Source organism: Muntiacus reevesi, chromosome 8, assembly GCF_963930625.1.
Source record: "Muntiacus reevesi chromosome 8, mMunRee1.1, whole genome shotgun sequence".
Taxonomy (NCBI): Eukaryota; Metazoa; Chordata; class Mammalia; order Artiodactyla; family Cervidae; genus Muntiacus; species Muntiacus reevesi.
Window position 1 is genome coordinate 15523789 of NC_089256.1, and position 26356 is coordinate 15550144.

The 26356-nt window shown below is 38.4% G+C and overlaps 1 protein-coding gene across 1 annotated transcript in view; it reads right to left on the reverse strand.

Moving 5' to 3' along the window:
* Window positions 1–25765, reverse strand: part of SRPRB (SRP receptor subunit beta) — a 40511-nt gene extending 14746 nt beyond the window's left edge. Inside the window, exons 1-5 of the mRNA XM_065943393.1 lie at window positions 25568–25765; window positions 24867–24961; window positions 24045–24122; window positions 20192–20274; window positions 5938–6074 (exon numbers count right to left, since the gene is read on the reverse strand). Coding sequence (XP_065799465.1) covers window positions 5938–6074; window positions 20192–20274; window positions 24045–24122; window positions 24867–24961; window positions 25568–25721 — 547 coding nt within the window. The 5' untranslated portion in view covers window positions 25722–25765. The remainder of the gene's footprint in view (window positions 1–5937; window positions 6075–20191; window positions 20275–24044; window positions 24123–24866; window positions 24962–25567) is intronic.
* Window positions 25766–26356: the final 591 nt, after the last annotated feature.

Genomic DNA, 26356 nt, shown 5'->3' on the forward strand with positions numbered 1-26356 from the left:
GTTGGTTTGCAGATGTTGAATCATCCCTACAACCCTGGAATAAATTCTACTTGATTATATTGTATGATCCATTTAATGTGTTATTTCATTTGCTAATACTTTGTTGAGGGTTTCTGCATCTACGTACATCAGAGATACTCACCTGTAATTTTCTTTTTTTTGTATTATCTTTGTCTGGCTTTGATATCATGGTACTGTTGACCTCAAAAAATGAGTTGGGAAGTGTTCCCTCCTCTTCAACTTTTTGGAAGAGTTTGGCTCAGATGGTAAAGAGTCTGCCTGCAGTATGGGAGACCTGGGTTCGATTCCTGGGTCAGAAAGATCCCCTGGAGAAGGAAATGGCAGACCTCTCCAGTATTCTTGCCTGGAAAATCCCATGGATGGAGAAGCCTGGCAGTCTACAGCCCATGGGGTCCCAAAGAGTCGGACATGACTGAGTGACTTCACTTTCACTTTCAAGAAGAACAGATATTAGGTCATCTTTGAACATTTGGTAGCATTTACCAGTGAAACTGTCTGGTCCTGGACTCTGGTTTTTTGGAAGGTTTTTGAATACTGTTTTAACCTCCTTACTAGTGATCCATCTATTCAGATTTTCTACTTCTTTAAGATTCCATCTTGGAAGGTTGATTGTTAAGAATGTATTCATTTATTCTATGTTGTCTAATTTGTTCACACATAGCTACTCACAGTATTCTCTCTGCATTTCTGTGGGACTTCTTGCAATTTCTTTTCCATTTCTAATTTTATTTATCTGAGCCTTCTCTTTTTTTCTTAGTGAGTTTAGCTAAAGGTTTGTTGATTTTGTTTATCTTTTCAAAGAACCAGCTCTTAGTTTCATTGATCTTTTCTACTGTCTGACTTTTAGTATTTCCTTCCTTCTACTGACTCTGGACTTAATTTGAAGTTCTTTTTATAGTTCCTTTAGGTATAAGGACTGTTGGGCTTTTTCATTTCTCTTTTTCATTTCTTGAGGTAGGCAAGTATTGCTATAAACTTGTTCTGCTTTTGATGTATCCCACTGATTTTGGTATTCCATATTTTCATTTATCTTCAGGTATATTTTTTCCTCCTTTGATTTCCTCATTAACCTAGTATTAGGTTGGTGAAAAAGTAACTGCGGTTTCAGATGGTGAACTTTAAATCACTATAACTAGGTTCAAGCACATCTTTATTAATCATAATAGGAACCATTACAGTCAACACATTTTTGGCAACAAGAAATGTTTGTTTATTCCTGTAGCGTAAAAATCTGTGCTTTGAGATTCAACAAACTCTTGGAAAGCATTTTCCGCCTCCTGATGGTTGTGGAAGCATTTTCCACCTCCTGCTGGTTGTGGAAGCATTTTCCCTGCAAAAAGTTCTCAAGATGCTCAAAAAAGTGGTAGTCAGTTGGCAAGAGGTCAGGTGAACATGGCAGATAAGGCAAAACTTTGTAGCCCAATTCGTTCAACTTTTGAAGTGTTGTGCAACATGTGGTTAGGTGTTGTGAAGAACTGGGCCCATTCTGTTGACCAATACTGGCTGCAGGCAATGCAGTTTCCAGTGCTTCACATCAATTTGCTGAGCATACTCCTCAGATTCAATGGTTTCACCAGGCTTCAGAAAGCTGTAGTGGATCACCAAACAGTGATCCACAATTTTTTTTGGTACAAGTTTGCTCTGGGAAGTGTTTTGGAGCTTCTTCTCAGTCCAACCACTGATTTGGTCATCATTGGTTGTCATGTAAAATCCACTTTTCATCACACATCACAATCTGATTGAGAAATGGTTTGTTGTTGTTGCATAGAATAAAAGATGACACTTCGAAACGATGATTTTTTTGATTTTCAGTCGGCTCATGGGGCATCCACTTATCAAGCTTTTTCACCTTTCCAATTTGCGTCAGATACCAAATAACTGTAGAATGTTCGACAATGAGTTCTTCTCCAACTTCTCGTGTAGTTGTAAGAGGATCACCTTCAATGATCTTCTCTACTGGTTGCTGTCAATTTCCAATGGCTGACTACTGCATTTCTCATCTTCAAGGCTCTCATCTCCTTTGCAAAACTTCTTGAACCATCACAGCACTGCACGTTTGCTAGCAGTTCATGGGCCAAATGTGTTGTTGATGTTGCAAGTTACCTATGCTGCTAAAGCATAGATGGGTTATAAATAACCCATTTTGACTCAAATAAAAAAATTGCTTGAATTTGCTTATTGTCTAACACTCACTTCCCTAGTTTAAATTAAACAGCAAGTAATGTCCTTAGTTAAAAAAAAATAATAATAAAGCGAGAAATGCACATTAAAATGGTGTATAAGATAACCACATACAAAGAACGTATTCCAATATCAAACAGCAAAGTTCAACAATGCATAACCGCAATTACTTTTGCACCAACCTAAATAGATGTTTGGCAGAATGTTGTTAAGTCTTTACATATTTGTGATTTTATCAGCTTTCTTTTTATAGTTTATTTCTAGTTTCATATCTTTGTGGTTCAAAAAGATGCTTGATATAATTTCACTCTTATATTTATTGAAGCTTGTTTTGTATCCCAACATATTGTTTATTTGTGAGAATGTTCCATATGCACTTGAGAACAATGTGTATTCTGTTGCTTTGGGAAGGAATGTTTCGTGTTCTGCTCTAACGTTTCACTTAAGGCCAATGGTACTTTGCTAATTTTTTGTTTAGATGACTAATTTATTGATATAAGTGGGATATAAAGCTCCCTATTGTTATTGCTGTTGACTTCTTCATTTATATCTGTTAATAATTCTTTTTATACTCTGGTGCTTCTGCTTACATGCTTAAATATTAATAAAAATTACATCTTGATAGACTGTCCGGCTTCCCTGGTGGCTCAGACGATAAGGCATCTGCCTCCAATGCAGGAGACCTGGGTTCGATAGACTGTCCCCTTCATCATTATATAAGTTCATCCTGTTCTCTTATTTGACTTGAAGTCAATTTGATCCAATCTGAGATGGCTACACCTGCTTTGTTTTGCCTACCATTTCTTGGAGTATCATTTCCCATCCATTCACTTTGAGCCTATGTTTCTCTTCAGAGCAGAGATGAGTCTGGGAGGCAGGATGTAGTTGGATCTTGTTTCTCAATACATCCAGCCACCCTGTGTCTTTTGATTGGTAAATTCAATCCACTTATATCTAGTGTGATTACTGATAAATGGGGCTCCCCAGGTGGCTCTGTAGGTAAAGAGTTCACCTGCAATGGAGGAGACCCATGTTCAATCTCTGGGTCAGGAAGATCCCCTGGAGGAGGAAATGGCAATCCACTTCAGTACTCTTGCCTGGAGAGTCCCGTAGACAGAGGAGCCTGGCAGGCTACAGTCCATGGGGTCACAACAAGTTGGGACATGACTGAGTGACCTAACACTTTCACTTTTTCACCAATAAATGAGGACTTAGCCATTTTATCTTTAGTTTTCTGGTTGTTCTATATATATCTCTCCATTGTTCCTGCCTGACATCTTAGTTGATGGTTTACTATCATGTTTTTCTTAGCTTCCTCCTCTATTACATTTCATGTCTCGAGACTTACATTTCGTGGGTTTAAGATTTGTATAAAACATCTCATAGATAACTTAGTCCTTTTTCTGTTGATAGCATCTTATATTGATTTGCCATTATATGAGTTCTGTTCTTTTTCTCTTCCCCTTTTATATTTTTTCATCTCAAATTACCTCTTTTTATACTGTGAGTTCATTACCAAATTCCAGTAGCTACAGGTATTTTTACTGCTTTTTCTCCTTTAACCTTTATGCAACCTATTCTGATGTAAAGCTGCAATTTTCTGAATCTACCTACCTATCACCTTACTCTAAGTTTTGTGTACTTTTGCCACTTCATTTCAGGTAGAAAAGCTCCTTTCAATATTTCTTGTAAGACAGGCCTAGTGGTAATGAACTCCTTCAACTTTTGTCTCAGAAAAGCTTTATTTCTCCTTTATATCAGAAGGGCAACTTTGCTACAAGAATTTTCAGCAGTTTTTATCTTTTAATATTTTGCATAGGTCATTCCATCTTCTCCTGCTTATAGAGTTTCTGCTGAAAAATCTGATGGCCTAATAGGGGTTCCTTTGTAGGTTACTGTTTTTTCCCCTGGGTGCCTTTAAAATTCTTTATCATTGAATTTTGACAATTTTAACCTAATGTTCCCTCAAAAAGGTCTTTTACCATTGAGATATTAAGTGTTCTATTAACTTTATGGACTTGTATATACAGTTCCTTCCCCAGGTTTGTGAAATTCTAGCATTTCTTTAAATAAACTCACTGCTCTATTTTCCCTCTCTTCTTCCTCTGGGATAACCATTATTCTTATGAAGGATAATGAAGTAGGAGAATTAACATAAGATTCTAGATTTATCTTCAAGCTCACTAATTCACACTTCCATTAGGTCTACTCTAGTTTCCAGTGCTTTCTAATGCATTCTTCATCTCATTTATTGACACAGTCAGTTCCAGAACTTCTGTGTGGTTTTTTTTTTAGACTTTTAATATCTTTGTCAAAGTATTTCTTCTTTTCATTAATTTTATTTCTAAGCTCACTGAACTGCCTTCCTGAGTTTTCTTGTAGCTTGCTGAGTTTTTTCATAATACCTATTTTGAATTCTCTATCAGTTAAAGTGCAATCTTCCATGACTTAAGTTTGGTTTCTGAAGAACTTTTATTTTCTTTTTGTGACACTGTGTATGTGGTTTCACATGGTACTCGACAAGTTATTCCTCTGCCAGTGCATTTAAAGTAGCAAATACCTTTCTTATGAAGGTAAAAGGTTTTTGTTTTTTTTACCTCTAAGTTGGAAATTAGAGGCCTTTCTTTTATTTTTCTTGCTATAATGCAAGCTTTTCACTTCTCATACTTGAGCCGCCTCTAGCTATATTTGAGAACTGACACTTTCCACCCTCCACTACCTCTGCCTGATTGTACTATCATTGTCACTGCTTGTGCTCCAGGGTGGCCTGGATGGCCTCTGCTGCTAGAGGGAGGGGTTGGCGAAGGGTGGAGGAGGCAGGGTCATGGGCACCTCCTCCACATCTAGGGTTGTCAGGTTTACAACTCACCACTGCTGTGACCCAGGGGATTATGGTCACAGGACCCACCATCACCGCTGCTGCTAGGTCCCCTGTGGTCAAAGGAGCCACTGCAGCTAGGAGGCTGGAGTCATGTGTGCTGTCCTCCCTGGGCTACAGGGGTCTCTAGGGCTTCCGGCTCAGCCACGGGGGCCAAGGGCCAAGACTGCAGGCACTTGCTTCACTGTTCCCTGAGTTCTACCCCCTTTATGTATTCCAGTCCATCTATCTTCAGAAGTAGACTTCTGGATCTCTCCTGTCCTAGTGTGCTAGGCAGAAGAACCTTTGTTGAGTTATGAATGTTTTACAAGTTGTAGAATGAAGGGGAGGCAAAGAAGGTGTCTCACACCTCATGATGCTGACACCACTTCCTAATCTGGTTTTAAAAGTAATAAAACTAAAGCCTAGTTTTATTGGCTGAGACTAAATAGTTTTTCATTCTTATGAAGCTAAAGAAAAACACTTCTGCAAACTCTGCTTGATGAAATGTGCTAGATGGTAAACTTGTTTAAATGGAGAGACTCTACCCTGTCCTTCCTCGATTATGTATCTGATAAGACATACTGTTGATCTGATGAACTTAACTTGGTAAATTAAAACTATTTATAATTAAAAAAAGAAAACACTTTATAAATGAATGGTAGTAATCATTCCTTTGTCACTCTTTAGAATAGTCTGGTACGGGAGACTAAAGAAGTTGTTGGAGAATAAATAAACTTTAAGGTTTAAAATCCTTAATTTATAGTTCATTAGCAATTGTCTCTCATCCTCAGTAATAACAACTGTAGATAACTATTAATTCTTAGTAGGAATCCCAGAAAAATCTCAACTATTATTGCCAGAAAACAAGATAGTACCTTGCTTATTACAAGCGATTAAGAATGATGGTGTGTTCTTCAGACCTATACTGTCGAGGAGGACTTGATACAGAAACTCAGCCACGTCTTTTACCTCTCGCTGGAAGGCTGCACTATCCACAACAAACACAATAGCCCTGGAGGGGAAAAAAAGAAAAACTGGCATGTAAGCGTGCAATAGTGAAGCGGTATGTTGAAAAATTATATCCCTAACTTTGTTCAATTCAATCCTAATGAATAACACAAAGTAAGTTCACATATAGGTGTGTGCACAAGTAATCATAAAACATAAGTATTTAACAAAGGACTAGTGAGTGCTACCATGTATCGATATTTAAAATCCTAGAAGATGATCCTGTTAAAGTGCTACATTTAATATGTCAGCAAATTTGGAAAACTCAACAGTGGCCACAGAACTAGAAAAGGTCAGCTTTCATTTCAATCCCAAAGAAGGGCAACGCCAAAGAATGTTCCAACTATACAACTGCATTCATTTCACATGCTAGTAAGGTTTTGCTCAAAATCCTTCAAGCTAGGCTTCAGCAGTACGTGAACTGAGAATTTCCAGACGTATAAGCTAGGTTTAGAAAAGGCAAAAGAACCAGAAATCAAATTGTCAACATTCTTTGGATCATAGAAAAAGCAAGGGAATTCCAGAAAAACATTTACTTCTGCTTCACTGACTACGTTGAAGACTTTGACTCTGTGGATCACAACAAACTGTGGAAAATTCTGAAAGAGACAGGAATACCAGACCACCTTACCTGCCTCATGCAAAACCTGTATACAGGTCAAGAAGCAATGGTTAGAACAGAACATAGAACAATGGATTGGTTCAAAATTGGAAAGCAGTACATCAAAGCTGTATAGTGTCACCCTGCTTGTTTAAATTATAAGCAGAAATGACTGACTGGATGAATCACAAGCTGGAATCAAGATTGCCAGGAGAAATATCAACAACTTCAGATACACAGATGACTACTCTAATGGCAGAAAGTGAAGAGGAACTAAAGAGCTTCATGATAAGGGTGAAAGAGGAGCATGAAAAAGCTGGCTTAAAATTCAACATTCAAAAAATGATCATGGCATCTGGTCCCATTACTTCATGGCAAACAGAGGGGGAAAAAGTGGAAGCAGTGACAGATTCTATTTTCTTGGGTTCCAAAATCACTGCAGATGGTAACTGCGGCCATGAAATTTTTTAAAAGATACTTGCTACTTGGAAGAAAAGCTATGACAAACGTAGAATGTGTATTAAAAAGTAGAAACATCATTTTACTGACAAAGGTCCATGCAGTCGGAGCTATGGTTTTTCTAGTAGTCATGTACAGAGTTGGACCATAAAGAATGCTGAGTGCTGAAAAACTGATGCTTTCAAATTGTGGTGCTTGGAGAAGACTCTTGAGAGGCCCTTGGACTACAAGATAAAACCAGTCAATCCTAAAGGAAATCAAACCTGAATATTCTTTGGAAGGATGGATGCTAAAGCTCCAAAACTCTGGCTACCTGATGCAAAGAGATGACTTATTGGAAAAAGGTTGCTTGGAAAGGTTGAAAGCTAAAGGAGAAGGGGTGGCAGAGGATGAGGTGGTTAGGGAGCATCAATGACTCAATGGACATGAATGTGAGCAATCTCCAGGAGACAGTTAACCACAGAGGAGCCTGGCATGCTGTAGTCCATGGAGTCACAAAGTTGGACATCATTCAGCAACTGAATAACAAAAATGAATCAATGACTGTATCTAAAAAGACAATAGGAAATTATGCTTCCTCTCAAGTCCAGGAAATTGTCATATACAAAATCATGTGATAAGACACTAGGACAGACATTGTATCTGCTAGGAAACAAAAAGGAAATCATTTACATAAAACTAGATCAAGACGACTTAAAGGAGTGTGTAATTAGTTGAGTGAATTTTAGCCAGACAAAATATCATTGTGGCACAGACTGTCTAGAGAGTAGTTTGTGCAGGGCACAAATGCCCTAGAGAACTCAATGTAACCTAATACACAGATAGGTAGGGAAATGAAGGAAAGTTAGGTCAGAGAGAAGAGGGACGTGACACACGATCTACAGAGTTTATGCTTTTCTGTCTTACAAAGAATGTTGTTTATTTGCTAAGTCATGTCCAACTCTTTTGTGACCCCATGGATTGTAGCCCCCCATGCTCTTCTGTCCATGGATTTAACAGACAAGAATACTGGAGTGGGTTGCCATTTCCTTCTCCATGGTACCTTCCCAACCTAGGGATTGAACCTGTGTCTCCCGCATTGGCAGGTGGATTCTTTACTGCCTCTTACAAAGAAAATTGGTGCCTGAATGAAAGATAAAACTAACAGGATAATCAAAGTAGAAGCAGAGTGATCAGGTAGGGTCTAACCTAAGGCAGCAACAGTGAGAACCTTCATTTGCCAGAAATAAAGAGGCATCAAAGCTAAAGCAAAGCAACCCAGGAAAGGAGCAGACAACAGACCTTAGGGACAAGTATTTGAATGCCTAGGAGATGTGCAATGACCAATACACGAATGCTCTATGCAAAGCCTAGAACTTAAAAGCAGTCTAATACAGGGTGGTGTGGGAAAATAATCCAAGAATTGAATCACTAGGCCTCTTGTGCCACAGACAGAAATACAGTATGAATTTACATTTTCTCATGGTGTAAGATCCTGAGGCAAGAAGACTGCGCCAAACTCAATGAACCCCCATGGCCCCTAACAGAAGGAAATATGAATCCTTTCTGGAGAGAGGCTTTTATAACCTAAAGCAAAAAAAAAAAAAACTAACTAACCCAGTAACCACAATATCAACAACAAAATCTCATCCCCTTGAATAGGGGTTCCAGATCTAAACTACAAAGACAATAATAAGTAGTAAATACAAGATTTTAAACAATTTAACAGAATACTAGATACCATAAGAAAAGAAAAAAGATAGTACTAAAAAAAATACTAGACTAATTTTAAAAGATAGGTTTTTAGAAGCAAAGAACAAAATAACAACTTAATGGAAAAGATTAAGTTGCTTAATGGCTTAATAGAAAAGCCTTTGACTGTGTTGACCACAACAAATTGTGGAAAATTCTTAAAGAGATGGGAATACCAAACCACCTGACCTGCCTCTTGAGAAATCGGTATGCAGGTCAAGAAGCAACAGCTAGAACCGGACATGGAACAACATACTGGTTCCAAATTGGAAAAGGAGTATGTCAAGGCTGTATATTGTCACCCTGTCTATTTACATTATATGCAGAATACATCATGTGAAATGCCAGGCTGGATGAAACACAAGCTAAAATCAAGATTGCCAAGAAAAATATGAATAACCTCAGATACGCAGATGATACAACCCTTATAGCAGAAAGCAAAGAACTAAAGAGTCTCTTGATAAAAATGAAAGAGGAGAGCGAAAAAGCTGGCTTAAAACTCAACATTCAAAAAACAAAGATCATGGCATCCAGTCCCATCACTTCATGACAAATAAATGGGGAAACAATGGAAACCATAACAGACTTTATTTTTGGAGGCTCCAAAATCACTACAGATGGTGACTGCAGCCATGAAATTAAAAAACACTTGCTCCTTGGAAGAAAAGTTATGACCAACCTAGACAGCATATTAAAAAGCAGAGACATTACTTTGCCAACAAAGGTCCATTTAGTCAAAGCCATGGTTTTCCCAGTAGCCATGTATGGATGTGAGAGTTGGAGTATAAAGAAAGCTGAGTGCCGAAGAATTGATGCTTTTGAACTGTGGTGTTGGAGAAGGCTCTTGAGAGGCCCTTGGACTGCAAGGATATTAGATCAGTCAATCCTAAAGGAAATCAGTCCTGAATATTCACTGGAAGGACTGATGCTGAAGCTGAAACTCCAATACTCTGGCCACCTGATGCAAAGAACTGACTCCTTGGAAAAGACCCTGATGCTGGGGACGATCAAAGGCAGGAGAAGGGGATGACAGAGGATGAGACGGTTGGATGGGCATCACCGACTTAATGGACATGAGTTTGAGCAAGCTCCAGGAGTTGGTGATGGACAGGTAAGCCTGGCTTGCTGCAGTCCATGGAGTCACAAAGAGTCAGACACGAATGAGCAATTGTATTGAACTGAACTAATGGAACAAATAAGCAGAGAATACTACAGCTAAAAAGGATAGAGTAAACTACAAAATAAAGGTAAAAATATCTTACTATATGCAAGGTGAAAAGACCTGGAAGGTATGATAGAGAAGAGACAAAAAGAGCAGAAAAGATATGGCTTAATGACGCTAATGAGAGTTCTAGGAGAAGAAACTGAGTAGAAACAGAACTACCTGAAAAGATATTGTTGAGAATTTGCCAGAACTGAAAATGTAAATATTTCAACTGAAATAGTACACTTGAATTCCAACCACAATAAAGCTAAATCATCCCTGAACAGAAGGCTAATCTACCCCTTAACACAGGATAAAAATAAGATTCTATATCATGAAATGACAAGTAGATTGAGCACTGCTTTCTAATCTACAACAATGGATACTTGAAGTCAGGAGTAATGCCTTCAGTGTGAAAACAGAGCTAAGAAAATTATTCAAAAATGAAGGCCAATGAAAAAAGTTTCAAATGAACAAAAAATGAGAAATTTTATCCCTTGTTCACCATTCTGCAAACATATCTAGAAGAAAGAAAATTGAATCAAAAGGGAAGAGTAAGAGGCAAGAAGCAATGGACTGGAAAAAAATCCATAAACATCCTAGTAATTCTAGGCTGTCACTGAATGGAGGAGAAAAAAATCACTGTTGGGGGTTAAAAAAGAGGAAAGAAAATTAAAATGAAAGATATAAGGAAGATCAAAGTAAGGTATTTTAAGATTCAGTTAAAGAAAGTTAGTATTATTGATTTTTAACTTTTGTTAAGCAGTCAATGTTAAAAAAAAGAAATGTAGAGGATAACAATGAAAAAAGAAGAAATAACATAGTTTCAAATCAGTTGAGGGTGAAAAGTGAGATGATTAGGGAAACCTGATCATCAGGTATGATTAAAAACTCAGTACAATTAAAAAATAAGAAATCACAGATCAATGTACTATACCTTGATCCTTGAACAGCATGGGGTTTAGGAGCCCAACCTTCTAATCATAAATCTGTGTATAACTTCAGCTGGCCCTTCATATCTGAGGTTTGACACTGGTTGATTCAAAGCAACCACAGACTGGGTGGTACATATTAAGTGAAAAAATTCCTCCTATAAGCAGATGCACATAATTCAAACCCATTTTGTTCAAGGGTTCACTGCAGTATCTTTTGAATTTGTATTTATTGTGATTATGATTTGAGCTCATTTGTATCTTCATACTTTGAATGTTTTAGTAACCCAAAATACTTGGATCAAAGAGCAATTATAATTACACTGTGAAAAGTAAAACATTTGTAGCTGAAAGTGAGAAAAAAAAATTAATTAGAAATTAAAACCCAATTACAGCAAAATTTACCAGTTCTAGATTTGTATCAATTGTTTGAGGATTAAAAAATACATATATCACACAACTTCCAGTTTCCAGTCTGGCATGAAAGAAGCTGGAAGTCACCACTGCATTCTAAGAAGTAAAAAGCTAACCAGACTGAAAAATCCACAGCACTTAAGTTCATCAGAGAAGTGAGGTTACAGGGGAAAGCACTGTCCCTCAAACTGGAGAAAACAACATATATACACAGAAAAGTACAACTTACTGGAGTATAAACTCATGAGCACAAATCTCTGTGGGACCTGGTGTGAAAACCTGATCGGTAACTGATGAATTGCGAGAAGGTCAGCATGAACAAGTCTGAGATATAAAACCCCAGGGAGACCTACACTTCTGTAAATTTTACCTCCAGAAGCTTGACTAGGTTCTTGTGGTATACAGTAGAGAAAAATCCCCTCATGCTTCCGGCAGGGGGAAGGGAAAAGAAATCATTTCGAGATATGCCAGACCTTGATGAGGTCTTGGAGAAGGAAATGGCAACGCACTCCAGTATTCCCGCCTGGGAAATCCCATGGACCGAGGAGCTTGGTGGGCTGCAGTCCATGGAGTCACAGAGTTGAACAAGACTTAAAGACTAAACAACTACAAATGAAGTCTACTCTCAGGAGAAACTATTTAACCAGAGCCTAATTTGCTGGGATTTTAAAAGAGTGTAACTGACCTGCAGAAAGGGAAATATCCAACTCCACACAGCTCTAGCATTCCAAGTGGAAGAAGAAAAATACTTATCTCCAGCCTACACTACCAATCCTATCCCATTTAAGGGGGCAGTGGGAATCAACTGAGAATCAAGTGTAAAGCTCACAGTCCAGATACAGGCCCATTAAGACTGAGATCGAGTCACAGGATGCTTTCTTTCCTCTCACACTTCACCACGTTACTAAGGCAGCTCTTACCCAGTTTACCGAGTGTCTATCCAGAAAAACTACATGACACGCTAAAAAGTAAGACAGAATCTGAAGAGAAGGGGCGAGCGACAGAGCTTGCCTCTATTCTAAAAACAGAATAGAATATCTGAGAACTGAGGGAGAACTACAAAAAATGTAACATATATGTACTGGGAATTTCAGAAGGAGAGGAAAGAGAAAAAAGAAATATATAAAACAATATTGGCTGAAAACTTCCCTAAATTAATGTCAGCTTGCCTTCCAACGGAAGAGACGTTGGAACTGTCAGACCAAGAATTTAAAATAATTGTGTTTGTGGTGCGAAGTGTTCTAGAAGATAAAGAAGACAAAATGCAAAAACAGATGGGAAACGTAAGGAGAGAGATGAAGTTCAAAAAAATAACTAAAAAGAAATGCTACACAGCTTCCCCAGTGGCTCAGTGGTGAAGAATCCACCTGCCATGCAGGAGACACAGGTTCAAACCCTCGTCTGGGAAGAGCCCACATGCAGCAGAGAAACTGGGTTGGCCCAGCACAACTACCGAGCCAGTGCAGAATCGGGGAGCCCCAACTATTGGGCCCGCACGCCACAACTACTGAGCCCACGGGATGTAACTACTGAAGCCCATGTGCCTAGAGCCTGTGCTCTGCAACAAGAGGAACCACCACAATGGGAGGCCCGTGCATCACAACCAGAGAGGAGCCCTGCTTGCCGCACCTAGAGGAAAACCTGTGCAGCAATAAAGACCCAGCACAGCCATAAAAAAATAAAACTATATATAAAAACAGAAATGATACAGATCAAAAGTAAACGAACAGATGAAGAACACCTCTGATGAAACTATTAGTAGACTGCATACAACTGAAGGAAAGAACCTCTAGCTTCAGATATCTCAACAGAAGCCTCCAAAACCGAAAAGCAAAGAAAACAAAGACTTAAAAAAACAGAATAGAATATCTGAGAACTGAGGGAGAACTACAAAAAGTGTAACATATATGTACTGGGAATTTCAGAAGGAGAGGAAAGAGAAAAAAGAAATATATAAAACAATATTGGCTGAAAACTTCCCCAAATTAATGTCAGACACCAAACCACAGATCGACAGAAACCACAGGAAGCTCCGAAAACACCAAGCAGGATTAATGTCAAAGGACTATAACTAGTCATATCATTTTTAAACTACAGAAAATGAAAGATAAAGGAAAAAAATATCAAAATAAGCCAGAAGGGAAAAGACCTTATGTATAGATGAGCAATATAAGAATTATATCCAGTTTCTCAGATACCATGCAAGCAAGAAGAGAGTGAAGGGAAATATTTAAAGTGTTAGGAGAAAAATCCCCAAACCTACAATTCTATACCCTGAATGCGTTTATTAGAAGAGAAGAAAGACCTAAAATCAATAATCTAAGCTTCCATCTTAGGAAGCTAGAAAAAGTAGAGCAATTTAAATTAAATAGAAAAAAGAATAAAAGAGCAGAAATCAATGAAATTGAAAATAGGACATAAATGGAGAACGTCAACAAAACCAAAAGCTGGTCGTTGAAAAGATCAACAATACTTATAAACTTCTAGCCAGTCTAACTAAGAAAAAGAGAGGACACAAAATGGACGTTAAAAGGATAATCAAAGAATACTATAAATATCTCTATGCCCACAAATTTGATAAGCTAGGTGAAATGGTCCAATTCCTTGAAAGATACAATCTGCCAAAACTCATATAAGAAACAGACAATCTTGAATAGCCCTGTATCTATTAAAGAAACTGAATCAAAAATTAAAAACCTTCCAAAACAGAAAGCACTAGGCACAAGCGGGATCACTAGTGAATTCTACCAAATATTTAAGGACATTTATACAATGTTATTATGTCAAATATATTCAATTAAAAAAATTAAGGAAGAAAACTTGCAAATTCTTTACAATTTCTTTCAGAAAATAGAAACAAGGAATATTTTCTTGTTTATTCTATGAGGCCAGAATTACTTTAAAACACAAATCAAGACATTACAAGAAAACTACACACAAATATCTTTCATGAAAGTGAAAGTGAGAGTTGCTCAGTTGTGTACAACTCTTTGCGACCCTATGGACTATACAGTCCATGATTCTCCAGGCAAGAACACTGGAGTGGGTAGCCTTTCCCTTCTGCAGGGGACCTTCCCAACCCAGGGATCGAACCCATGTCTCCCACATTGCAGGTGGATTCTTTTTTTTTTTTTTACCGTTTGTAGTAATTTTATTTTATTTTTTTTTAATTTTTTTCCTTTTTTTTTTTATTTTTTATTTTTCAGTGGGTTTTGTCATACACTGACATGAATCAGCCATAGAGTTACACGTATTCCCCATCCCGGTCCCCCATCCCACCTCCCTCTCCACCCGATTCCTCTGGGTCTTCCCAGCCCACCAGGCCCGAGCACTTGACTCATGCATCCCACCTGGGCTGGTGGTCTGTTTCAACACAGATAATATACATGCTGTTCTTTCGAAACATCCCACCCTCACCTTCTCCCACAGAGTTCAAAAGTCTGTTCTGTACTTCTGCGTCTCTTTCTGCCCTGCATATAGGGCCATCGTTACCATCTTTCTAAATTCCGCATATATGCGTTAGTATACTGTAATGTTCTTTATCTTTCTGGCTTACTTCACTCTGTATAATGGGCTCCAGTTTCATCCATCTCATTAGAACTGATTCAAATGAATTCTTTTTAACGGCTGAGTAATATTCCATGGTGTATATGTACCACAGCTTCCTATCCATTCATCTGCTGATGGGCATCTAGGTTGCTTCCATGTCCTGGCTATTATAAACAGTGCTGCGATGAACATTGGGGTGCACGTGTCTCTTTCAGATCTGGCTTCCTCGGTGTGTATGCCCAGAAGTGGCATTGCTGGGTCGTATGGTAGTTCTATTTCCAGTTTTTTAAGAAATCTCCACACTGTTTTCCATAGTGGCTGTACTAGTTTGCATTCCCACCAACAGTGTAAGAGGGTTCCCTTTTCTCCACACCCTCTCCAGCATTTATTGCTTGTAGACTTTTGGATAGCAGCCATCCTGACTGGCGTGTAATGATACCTCATTGTGGTTTTGATTTGCATTTCTCTGATAATGAGTGATGCTGAGCATCTTTTCATGTTTGTTAGCCATCTGTATGTCTTCTTTGGAGAAATGTCTGTTTAGTTCTTTGGCCCATTTTTTGATTGGGTCATTTATTTTTCTGGAATTGAGCTTCAGGAGTTGCTTGTATATTTTTGAGATTAATCCTTTGTCTGTTTCCTCATTTGCTATTATTTTCTCCCAATCTGAAGGCTGTCTTTTCACCTTACTTATAGTTTCCTTTGTTGTGCAAAAGCTTTTAATTTTCATTAGGTCACAGGTGGATTCTTTACCAGCTGAGCCACAAGGGAAGTCCAAGAATACAGGAGGGAGTAGCCTATCCTTTCTCCAGCAGATCTTCCTGACCCAGGAATCGAACTAGGGTCTCCTGCACTGCAGGCGGATTCTTTACCAACTGAGCTATGAGGGAAGCCCATCTTTCATGAACATATATGTAAAAATCCTCAAGAAAATACTGGCAAATCAAATCCAACAATTTATAAGAAGAATTATACGCCATGATAAATGGGTTTTGGACTCAATATCAATGTGGTGGATGGAGATTTCCCCTACCACCAAGCAATTCTCTTGACACCAGCTGGGCGTCCTACAACTCAATTCAATTCTTATACCTGGAGATAGCATCAGGTTCCAAAGGCTAAGGGCTCAGTGCCACAAGACTGACTACACTTCAGATGCCAATCACAAGTCCAGGTTGTTACCTGTGCTTCTGAGTAATGGGCTACAGATTGGAAGGTCTCACAATTCCTTTCTTTGGTTTGGTTAGTTTGGTAGAAAGGACCTAAGATACCAGTCAAAAGTCAATGTTGTTACCTGTACTTCTGACTGACTGGCTATAAATCAGAAGTTCCCATGACCCCCCTTCTTAGATTCAATCAATTTGTGAGAGCAGCTCACAGATGGAGAAGGAAATGGCAACCCACTCCAATATTCTTGCCTAGAGAATCCCGTGGACAGAGGAGCCTGGTGGGCTGCTGTCCATGGGGTCACCCAGAGTCGGACACAACTGAAGCTACTTAGCATGCATGCATGCATTGGAGAAGGAAATGACAACCCACTCCAGTATTCTTGACTGGAGAATTCCAGGGACAGAGGAGCCTGGTGGGCTGCCGTCTATGGGGCCGCAGAGAGTCAGATACGACTGAAGCACCTTAGCAGCAGCAGCAGCAGCTCACAGAACTCAGGAAGTTCATTTACTCACTAAATTACCAGTTTATTGCAAAATTATTAAAGGATATCAATTAACAGCCAGATGAAGAGATACATATGGCAGTTCCTGAACAAAGGAGCTTCTATCCCCAGGGAGTTTGGGCCTTGCAGGGTGGCCTGTGGAAGCATTCTGATTACCCAACACGGAAGCCCTACAAATCTCATCCTTTGGTGGTTTTATAGAGCGCATAATAAATACAGGCATGACTATTGAACAACTGATCACAATTCAACCTCCAGTCTCTCTCCTCTTCCTTCCCTGGATGGGAATGAAAAGTTCTAACTCACATGGTTGCTTTTCTTGGCATCCAGCCCCCATCCAAAACTCACCTCAATAACATACCAAAAGACAACTTTATCATTCTCATCACTTAGGAAATTCCAAGGATTTTAGGAGCTCTGTGCCAGAAATAGGGACAAAGATCAAATACATACTTCCATAATAAATCACAGTATCACAACAAGCAAGTGGTATGCAAGGCTGATTCAACATTCAAAAATCAATTAACATAATCACATCAATAAACTAAAAGAGAAAAATCACATGATCATATCAACAGATCCAAAAAACCATCTGACACAATTTAACATTCATGATATAAAAACTTCTAGTAAACTTAGAGGGGAAGTTCCCCAACATGATAAAGAATATCTACAAAAATCATAGAGCTATTATATTTAATGGTGGAAAAATTTGAAGACTTCCTGCTAACACTAGGAACACAGCAAAGATGTCCCATCTCACCACTGGTTTTGCAACATCATACTAAAATTTCAAGCTAATTCATTAGGACAAGAAAAGGTAATAAAAGGTATATGAGAAAGGAAGAAATAAAATGTCTGTGTTCGCACATGAAATGACTGTCTATGCAGAAGATCTGAAAATGATCAACCAAAAAGCTTAGGAACTAAGACACACAATTATAGCAGAATTGCAGAATACCAGGTTGATACACAAGTGAATTGCTTACCCAAATATCAGGAATGAACAAATGAAATTTAATATTAAAAACACAATACCACTTACATTAGCATCCTACAATACAAAAGAGATACAAATACATACAAGATCTACATGAGGAGAACTATAAAACTCTGACCCACAAACCTGAAGTAGAACTAAGAAAACGGATAGGAAGGCTAAAAAGTGTCAAGATGTCAGTTCTCCCCAGCTTGATTTATAGACTCAATGCAACCCCAATCAAAATCTTAGCAACTAAGTTTGTGGATGCTGACAAACTGATTCTAAAGTTTATATGGAGAGGCAAAAGATCCAGAATAGCCAACAGAATCCCAAAGAAGAACAAAGTTGGAGAACTGACATTACCAACTTACTATGAAACCATAGTCATGAAGACAGCATGGTATTGATGAGAGAACAGATCAACAGAACAGAACAGAGTCCAGAAAGGGACCCTCATCTATACAGTCAAGTGATTTTGAGAGGAGCAAAGGCAATAAATGAAGCAAAGATAGTGCTTTCAACAAACAGTGCTGGAATAGACATCTACACACACACACACAATGAATTTAGATACAGAACTTATACTTTTCACAAAAATTAACTTAAAATGGATCACATACTTAAATGTAAACCAAAACTATAAAACTCCACACTGGAGAAAGCCAGTGTTGAAACACCAGTGTAGAAAGCACTAGATGATCAGAATTTCTGAAACTCAACAGCAAGAAAACAACCCAATTTAAAAAGTGGGTCAAAGATCTTTACAGACACCTCACCAAACAAGATTTAAAACAGCAAATTTGTTTATAAACAGCGAATCAGTATACGAAAAGATGCTCCATATCATGTCATTAGGGAAATGCAAATTAAAACAGCAATCAGGTACCACTATCTACCCATTTAGAAAAGTCAAGATCCGGAACACTGACAACACTAAACCCTGGTGAGGATGCACATCAACTGGAACACTCATTCATCACTGGTGGGAATGCAAAATGGCATGGCCACTTCGGAAGACAGTGTCAAAACTAAACATATTCTTACTATGTGATTCTGCAACTGTGCTCCTTGATATTTACCCAGAAATGTATGTTCACACAAAAACCAGCTTTTTTCAGAACTGTCAAAGCTTGGAAACAACCACAGTGCCCTTCAACAGATGAATGAAAAAACTGCGGTAAACCCAGACAACACATATTATTCAGCACTACAAAGAAATAAGCTATCAAACAATGAAAAGACATGGAAGAAACTTGAACACATAACTAAGTGAAAGAAGCCAACATGAAAAGGCTATATACTGTATGTTTCCAACTATTTGAAATTCTAAAGAAAGCAAAACTATGGAAACAGTAAAAAGATAAGTGGTTGTCAGGGGTTGGGGAGAGAGGCAGAGAATCCTGTTCTGAAATGAGAGAATCCTCTCTGAAATGGCAGAGAACAGGATTTTTAGGGCACTGAAACTACTCTCTATGATACTATAATGGAGACTACATATCACTGTACATTTGTTCAAACTCCTAGAAAATATAACACTAACAGTGAATCCTAATGTAATTTGTAATGTAAAATACAGACTCTGTGTGATTTTGATATGTCAATGTAAGTACATCATTTGTAACAAATGGGCGAACATTTGCAATTTCACTAGGTGAAGGATGCTGACAATAGGTGAAGAATGCTAGGTGTAGGGGTGGGGTTATATGGGAAATCTCTGTACCTTCTGCTCAATTTTCCTGTGAACCTGAAATTCTCTAAAAAATAGTTTTTTTTGTTGTTTTTTTTAAAATCAAGTAACAATCTCAACTATGACAGACTGCTCATCATCACCACCTTGTGGGCAAGGAAGCAACAACAAAATATAAGACATTTTCAAAAATAAGAAAATCTTCACTTATTCCATCAAAGCAAGGCTTCCATCAATTAAAAGACATTATTTCAGGTTTGACTAAGAAAGAAAATACTGCCAACTGAACTATGATACCATCAACTGTAAGTGGCATTCTGTAAGTCACAGATTTTTAAATGAGTCTTAAAATCAATGAAACGTAGTATTCTGATTTTCTTCAAGTTCCTATCAGTATTGGAGACTAAATAAGAACAAAGCATCTTAAACTGAAACACAAGAAATTTAGGAAATAAGAGACAGTAACACTAGGACAATCCTAAAAGAAATATGAAAATATTCTTCCATACTTATCAACCATCGATTTTAGGTAATTTAAGGATAGAAATATATAATATTGGATTTTAATATCTTCCAGGATTCCATCTAGCTTTAAAATTCTTTTTCAGATTTTAATAGTTCTACACATTATTAAGTTTGTCCTCAGAGTAAATGAAAAATTTACTGACATGACAAAAGGGGTAAATACTTTCTGAACCTCCTAAGAAATACTTTCAAACATTAATATAATCCAAGTGAAGGCAGGCTTGCAGCCCAGAAAATGCTGACGCCAGAGTGCATGCTCTTTCCACTCCAGGACACCAGGCTGCCTCCAGCATACCACAAGGGCAAACTACATGGTTGGCCTTGATACACAGATTTCAGACAAGCCCATCCCACTTCCAACATACCTGGCTGAAGCCTTAAATCGCTCTAAGAACTGAAGTCTCAAGCTCTCGTGTCCAGGGAGGTCAATCAAGGTCAGGTTAGTGCCCTAAGGATAGCAGCAGCAATATTAATGTTTTGGTACTGATTCACACTCACAACATAAATTTTTCACAACATATCTCAGGTATGTGAATGGTACCTAATTAATCAAAAATGTCAATGTAATTGATTAATGAATCAAATGTTGACAGAGCACCCTCTATAAACCACAGAAGGCTGTGGAAAATCTAAAATTACAACTCTGATAAATGTTCTGAGGGTATGTGACAGACTTGACCCTCTTTGGGGAAGTCAGGAAAGTCCATCTGGAGCTGGGGAAATATACCAGCATGAATAAAAGCAAAAACATGTGAAAAACAGTAACAAATACTCACAAGCTAAATAATGTGATACAAGAACCTATACTTTATCAGATAGCATGCTATAGGGATATCCAACCTTTATAAAAACAAAACACCTTTTTATATTTCTACTGCAATCTGTTTTTAAAATACATGTCCACCAGACACACCATTTTTTTGTTCTGTTAATATTTTGTGTCAATTGTTGATTCCGGTGACAATTACTGAACAAGGCGGGGTTGTACCCCAGTGAGCAGACTGATTATTGCCCACTTACATGCTACTCATTCTAAGTTTTCATTCTTGGGCTCAAGTTCAAGGCAGATGTGGCCATGCTCAATGCTAAGACTTGAGCATAGCCCCACTACATGTATCAAACCAACGGATCATTTCTCAGACATTCCTACTTTCTCCATAGCGAGCCTCAACCACTATCTAGGAGGAAGGAGTCAGCATTATGCACAGATTTGACATAATTACTACTAAATATATTGTGACTTGTAATTTAGTCTGTGTGATCTTTTATAGGTAATATACAAAGTATATAAGACTTTTTGTTGTTGTTTTTTTTTTAATACCAGTAAGAGTCTAGGGACCTCAGGTTGGTCCCACTATGACACTGCATAATCAGCATCACATCACATACTTTCAATATAAACAATCCATAAGATATATTACTAACTCAGTCATAAAAAAAAAACAAAATAATGTCATTTGCAGCAACATGGATGGACCTAGAGACTGTCATACTAAGTGAAGTAAGTAAGATACAGAAAGACAAATATGATATTGCTTATATGTGAAACCTAAAAAGAGGGTAGAAATGAACTTATTTAAAATACAGAAGTAGAATCATGGATGTAGAAAGCAACTTATGGTTACCAGGGCATAAAGGGGGGATAGGAAAAAACTGGGAGGCTGGGATTGACATACACACAGAGCTATATATGAAATCGGTAACTAGTCAGAACCTGCTGTATAGCACAAGGAACCCTACTCAATACCCTGTAAAGACCTACATGGGAAAAGAATCTAAAAATAAAAACAAAAAGAGTGCATATATGTATATGTACAACTGATTCACTTCACTACACCTGAAACAACACAACATTGTAAATCAAGTATAAAAGTGAAAGTGAAAGTTGCTCAGTCGTGTCCGACTCTTTGCAACCCCATGGGACTATATAGTCCATGGAATTCTCTAGGCCAGAATACTGGAGTGGGTAGCCCTTCCCTTTTTCCAGGGGATCTTCCTAACCCAGGAATTGAACCCAGGTCTCCCGCATTGCCAGGTGGATTCTTTACCAGATGAGCCACAAGGGAAACCCAAGAATACCGGAGTGGGTAGCTGATTCCTTCTCCAGCTATCTTCCCGACCCAGGAATCAAACCAGGGTCTCCTGCACTGCAGGTGGATTCTTTACCAAAGAGCTAACAGGGAAGCCCTGATATCAGGTATACGCCAATAAAATTTTTCTTAACAATCTCCCAATATTGGAGACTGAGGAAATCAGAGGTAGCAATTAACAAAAATATCAGTTAAGAATTCTCACTGGGTAACTGTAAATTTTTTTTTGTATAATAATAAATATAGACATGTCCAAAAAAATGTCGTCAGAAAAGAGTCAAACACACTGTTTATGTTAATGTCAAGTTCACTTCAACAGTAATTTCATTTGTATCTGTGTAACAGAGCATCAAACAATTCTGACTATTTAAAAAAATCAAAAGTACGAATTTCAAAACGTTAAAAAAAAAAAAGATACATTTACTATTTTGAGAGACAAGATCTAAAACTGGGAACCCTGGGTACAGGGATACAGAACCAGTGCGTGGAAAAACTGTCTTCCACGGAACTGGTCCCTGGTACCAAAAAGGCTGCAGACTGCTGCTCTAAAACATAGAAGGGGTGGGAAAAGAAGTTAAAAAGAGGATGTTTTACATATTCAATAGAAACATGCAAGTCTCATATGTAATGTTAAGTTTTCTGACAGTCACATTAAAAAAAGTAAAAAGAAACAGGTAAAATTTTAATAATATATATTATATAATCTAATATATTTAAATTATCTTTTTAAACATATAATTAAAAAAAACCCCAAAAACTGATATTTTATATCCTTTCTTTTATCTCAAGTCTTCAAGATTGGGTGTATATTTTATACTTAACAGCAGCCCTCAATTTGGACTAGTCACATTTCAGATGTTCATTAGTCACAAACAGCCAATGGCTACTGTGTTGGAAAGCACAGGTCTAAAGCTTATACCCTGGAATACTCGACTTAAAATATCCAGTACGTGTGTCCCAAGAATTAAAGATCTCTCAGATCTTAAATTTCAATATCTGAATCCTTGAGAATTTAAAAAGGTCTGAGTCAGAAACACTGTCATTACTGAAAAAAGAAAAAAATATCTCTAAGACATTTAAAAGGCTGTCTCTTTATCTCTGCTCACTCACTAAACCCTTATTAAGCAGTAAAATCAGCTTGGCAGTCACTATCTACATTCTGGAGACATACAGGTACATAAAAAGTCCTTCTCATAATTTCTTCTTGGTATTTTTTAAATATACTCATATACACTCTTTAAGATTTCCACTGCAACACCATTTGTAAAAGCAAGAGTGTAATAACAAAAATACTAAATGTCTATTAATAGGGCTCTTATTAAATAAAAACTCAACATGAACTGAAAGTAAAAAAAGTAAGTTTTCTGATCAGTTTGCTTTCACCTTCAACTATGATTATGATTTACTTTTCCAGGTGTAACTAGAAGATCTTTCTGTCATGTCTCAAAACTAAAGACTTTAAGAAAGAAAAAAAATTGTATGGTACAGTCACATAACGGAGTACTCACAATATTCAGCTCATAAATCAACCAGGTAGTACTATGTATGAAAACGAGAAAGAAAAAAATGAGAACAAACCCAAGCTGTATCAATTATATTATTAAATTTTAAAAAAGGGAGGGGTGGAACAGAGTGTTATGAAGGAAAAAAGTAAAGAGAACAGATCTGTTTGGATAGCACTGGCCATCTGGAAGGCTACACAGGAAAATGGTTAAGTTACTACCTCCAACAAGACTTTTAAGGAGGGATAGGAAAAGCAAAATTACTTTTCACCAAATATCCTTTTAACCTTTTGAATTCTGTCCCATATACATGTACTAAAGAAAAAGGCTTAATGCTCACTCTTAAGAACTCAAGGTAAAGCTGGAAAGAAGACAAAGAAATAAAAGCTAGTAAAATGTGATGTAATATCAATATGCATACGGTACAACAAAGAAGCGGAAAGCATGATTAAGTTCACTGCTTGGATGATCAAGAGAAGAATTTGTCACATGCACAATATTTATCCATAAAAATAAGCTAAGAATGGTACCTATGCTCTCAGACTAATTCACCCTAGAAATGTCTTTTCCTGACACCAAAGTAAAGTAAAACTGTCAAGACTTCCCACATTTTAGGAACCTCTTACCCTGTTGTTATTGACTTTGTAGGCAGCAGAGCTGTCAGTGATGGAAGTCTGAGTGTCTCTGTAAAGGCCTGTTAACAACTGTAAGACAAAACAAAACACAATATGGGGGGAGATCTGAGCAAACATATAAATAGCAAATCTAAAGAGTGTAACTCTGCTCTAACTCTCCTAGGTGTAAAGTCAAACAAACAAATGTTGCTTACAATAGCTAAAAAGGACCATATTGATTTTTTTCCCCCTTTTCTTGTAGAAAAATCTAATTAACTGCAAACTTCATTCCCCTCTCCTTAATGAGAGGAGGGGGAAAACTATTATTTTTAAACTACTATTTTCAAATAGTACTTTCAAATGGTTAGTGACCAAATTTACCAACCTTCTCAACATTTACATCATCAAAAATGATTAGAGATTATATTTCTTTAGTGGAAAGGAAAATAGCATTCAAAAAAAATTATAATAAAGAGAAAACCTCCACTACTCTTTGTAGCAAAAACAAAACATTTAAAAATACTACACAGACCAGAAATAAATATTAGTGAAAAGAAGCCTAAATAGCCAATAAAAGTTTCTTTGACCAATTCTCAGAAGAATTATACACTGTATACAGATTAATGTCTTCCATCTATCTCTGGTAAATGCAAGAGAACAAAAATGGCCAAGAAATTCCAGCTTAAGAGTCTTTTCGTCCTCCCAAGTGAGTCAAAAATTAATTCCCCAATTTGTCAGCAACAGCTTTTTTCCCAAAGTAAAACTAACAGGAATAATACGGTGCCCTAAAATTTCCTATCAAGTGTTAAGAGAGGTATAAATCAAAGCATTTACTCTGACAAAAAGCAATGTTTTCCCGGAATCACAAAGGCCCACAAGAAGAACAGCTCTCTGACTGCTCCTTCTGCTCCGGATGAACTTCCAGAACACTGTGAAATAGAGAAAAACAACCAAAATGACGCCTTGATTATCAACAGTACGCAAATATGGCTGGGCTGGAGGAAATGAAGTCTACCATAGAATGCCTCATTCATCTGGAGCTGACTTTCAGTGTTATTACCACCATTATAATCGTTGTTCTTGAGGACTCCGCTGAAAGCCAGCCACCATCAACTGTCAACTTCTCTCCATCCGCATCCCCTACCCTGCCAGTATACTCCAGTGCAACCTTGCCTTATTAACTCTATATCCCCAGCGCCCAGCTCGCAAACACAGGATGCTCAAACTTGGAGCGAAAACCACTTGAGTATTGGTAGCAAGAGCAATGGAAGGGGGAAATGGGGCGCTCAGGCAGTACAGGGGCTAGCCACCTGTGCCCAAGGACCAGGGCGTCACTCCGGGGGTTGCGGGAAATCCCCTCTAACGCTGTGCTGTTTCTGCTGCTTCAGGCAGGAGGGCTGGTGTATATAAGGTTTTAGTCTCCCATTCTAGACGCCCCTCAGGTGCCACCTCTGCTCCACGGTCTACAGAAGCCCAGTCCGAGCTCGGATCCCCGCCCGCCCCGCACCCGCCAGATCCACCGGCCGCCTCTTTACCTAGCGTCAGCAGCACCGCAAGGAGCGCCACCACGACTGACAGCAGCGTCGGGTCCCTCTGCTGCAACTCCTGCCGCAAAGAGTCCAGGTATGGCTGGAAGGCGCCCCCAACACCACCCCCATTCCCCATCCGCCGGGAGTCCGTGGAAGCCATGGCTGAGATCACGCTACCCGGCACCGCGAAAGCAACGTGGCCCTGGGCTCTGCGCAGGTCTGCGAAGCGGAGCATCACGGAAGTGGTAGTTCCTAAGCTGAATTTCCTCCTTCGCAGGCCGGTATGCCGAAGGACCTGATGGGAGTTGTAGTTCTCTTTGACTCTGAACTCCCAGCGAAAGACTGAGTAAGCAGCCAGCCAGAAGGATGAGCGACACACTCGTCCTTTAGGATATAAGTCAAATGTCCCGCTCTCTTCATGGTTGTTGACAGAATGATGGGTGAATAAAATGAATGGCTCAAGAAACCTCCCCTGAGGATTTCCAGTCGCTCCCTTCGTGAGGGTAAGTGAATCTTGTGAGGAGCGCATTACACAAACGTTCATCGGAATATAATGTGGCACAAGGTGTGACAGAGGGTGTAAGGTGAGGAATGGGGATGCATAAAGGGGCGCTTAAGCCACATGGGTTCAGAGTAAAGCTACTGGAGGAAAATGACAGGAAGTGAGCCTTGAAGGACAAGTTAGCCTCTGCAGGCGTAATAGGAGAAAGGGTGCTCTGTGCAGAAAAGAAAGAGCAATTCAGTGTACCTACACGCGGGTTCAGTCCTTGAGTCAGGAAGATCCCCTGGAAAGTG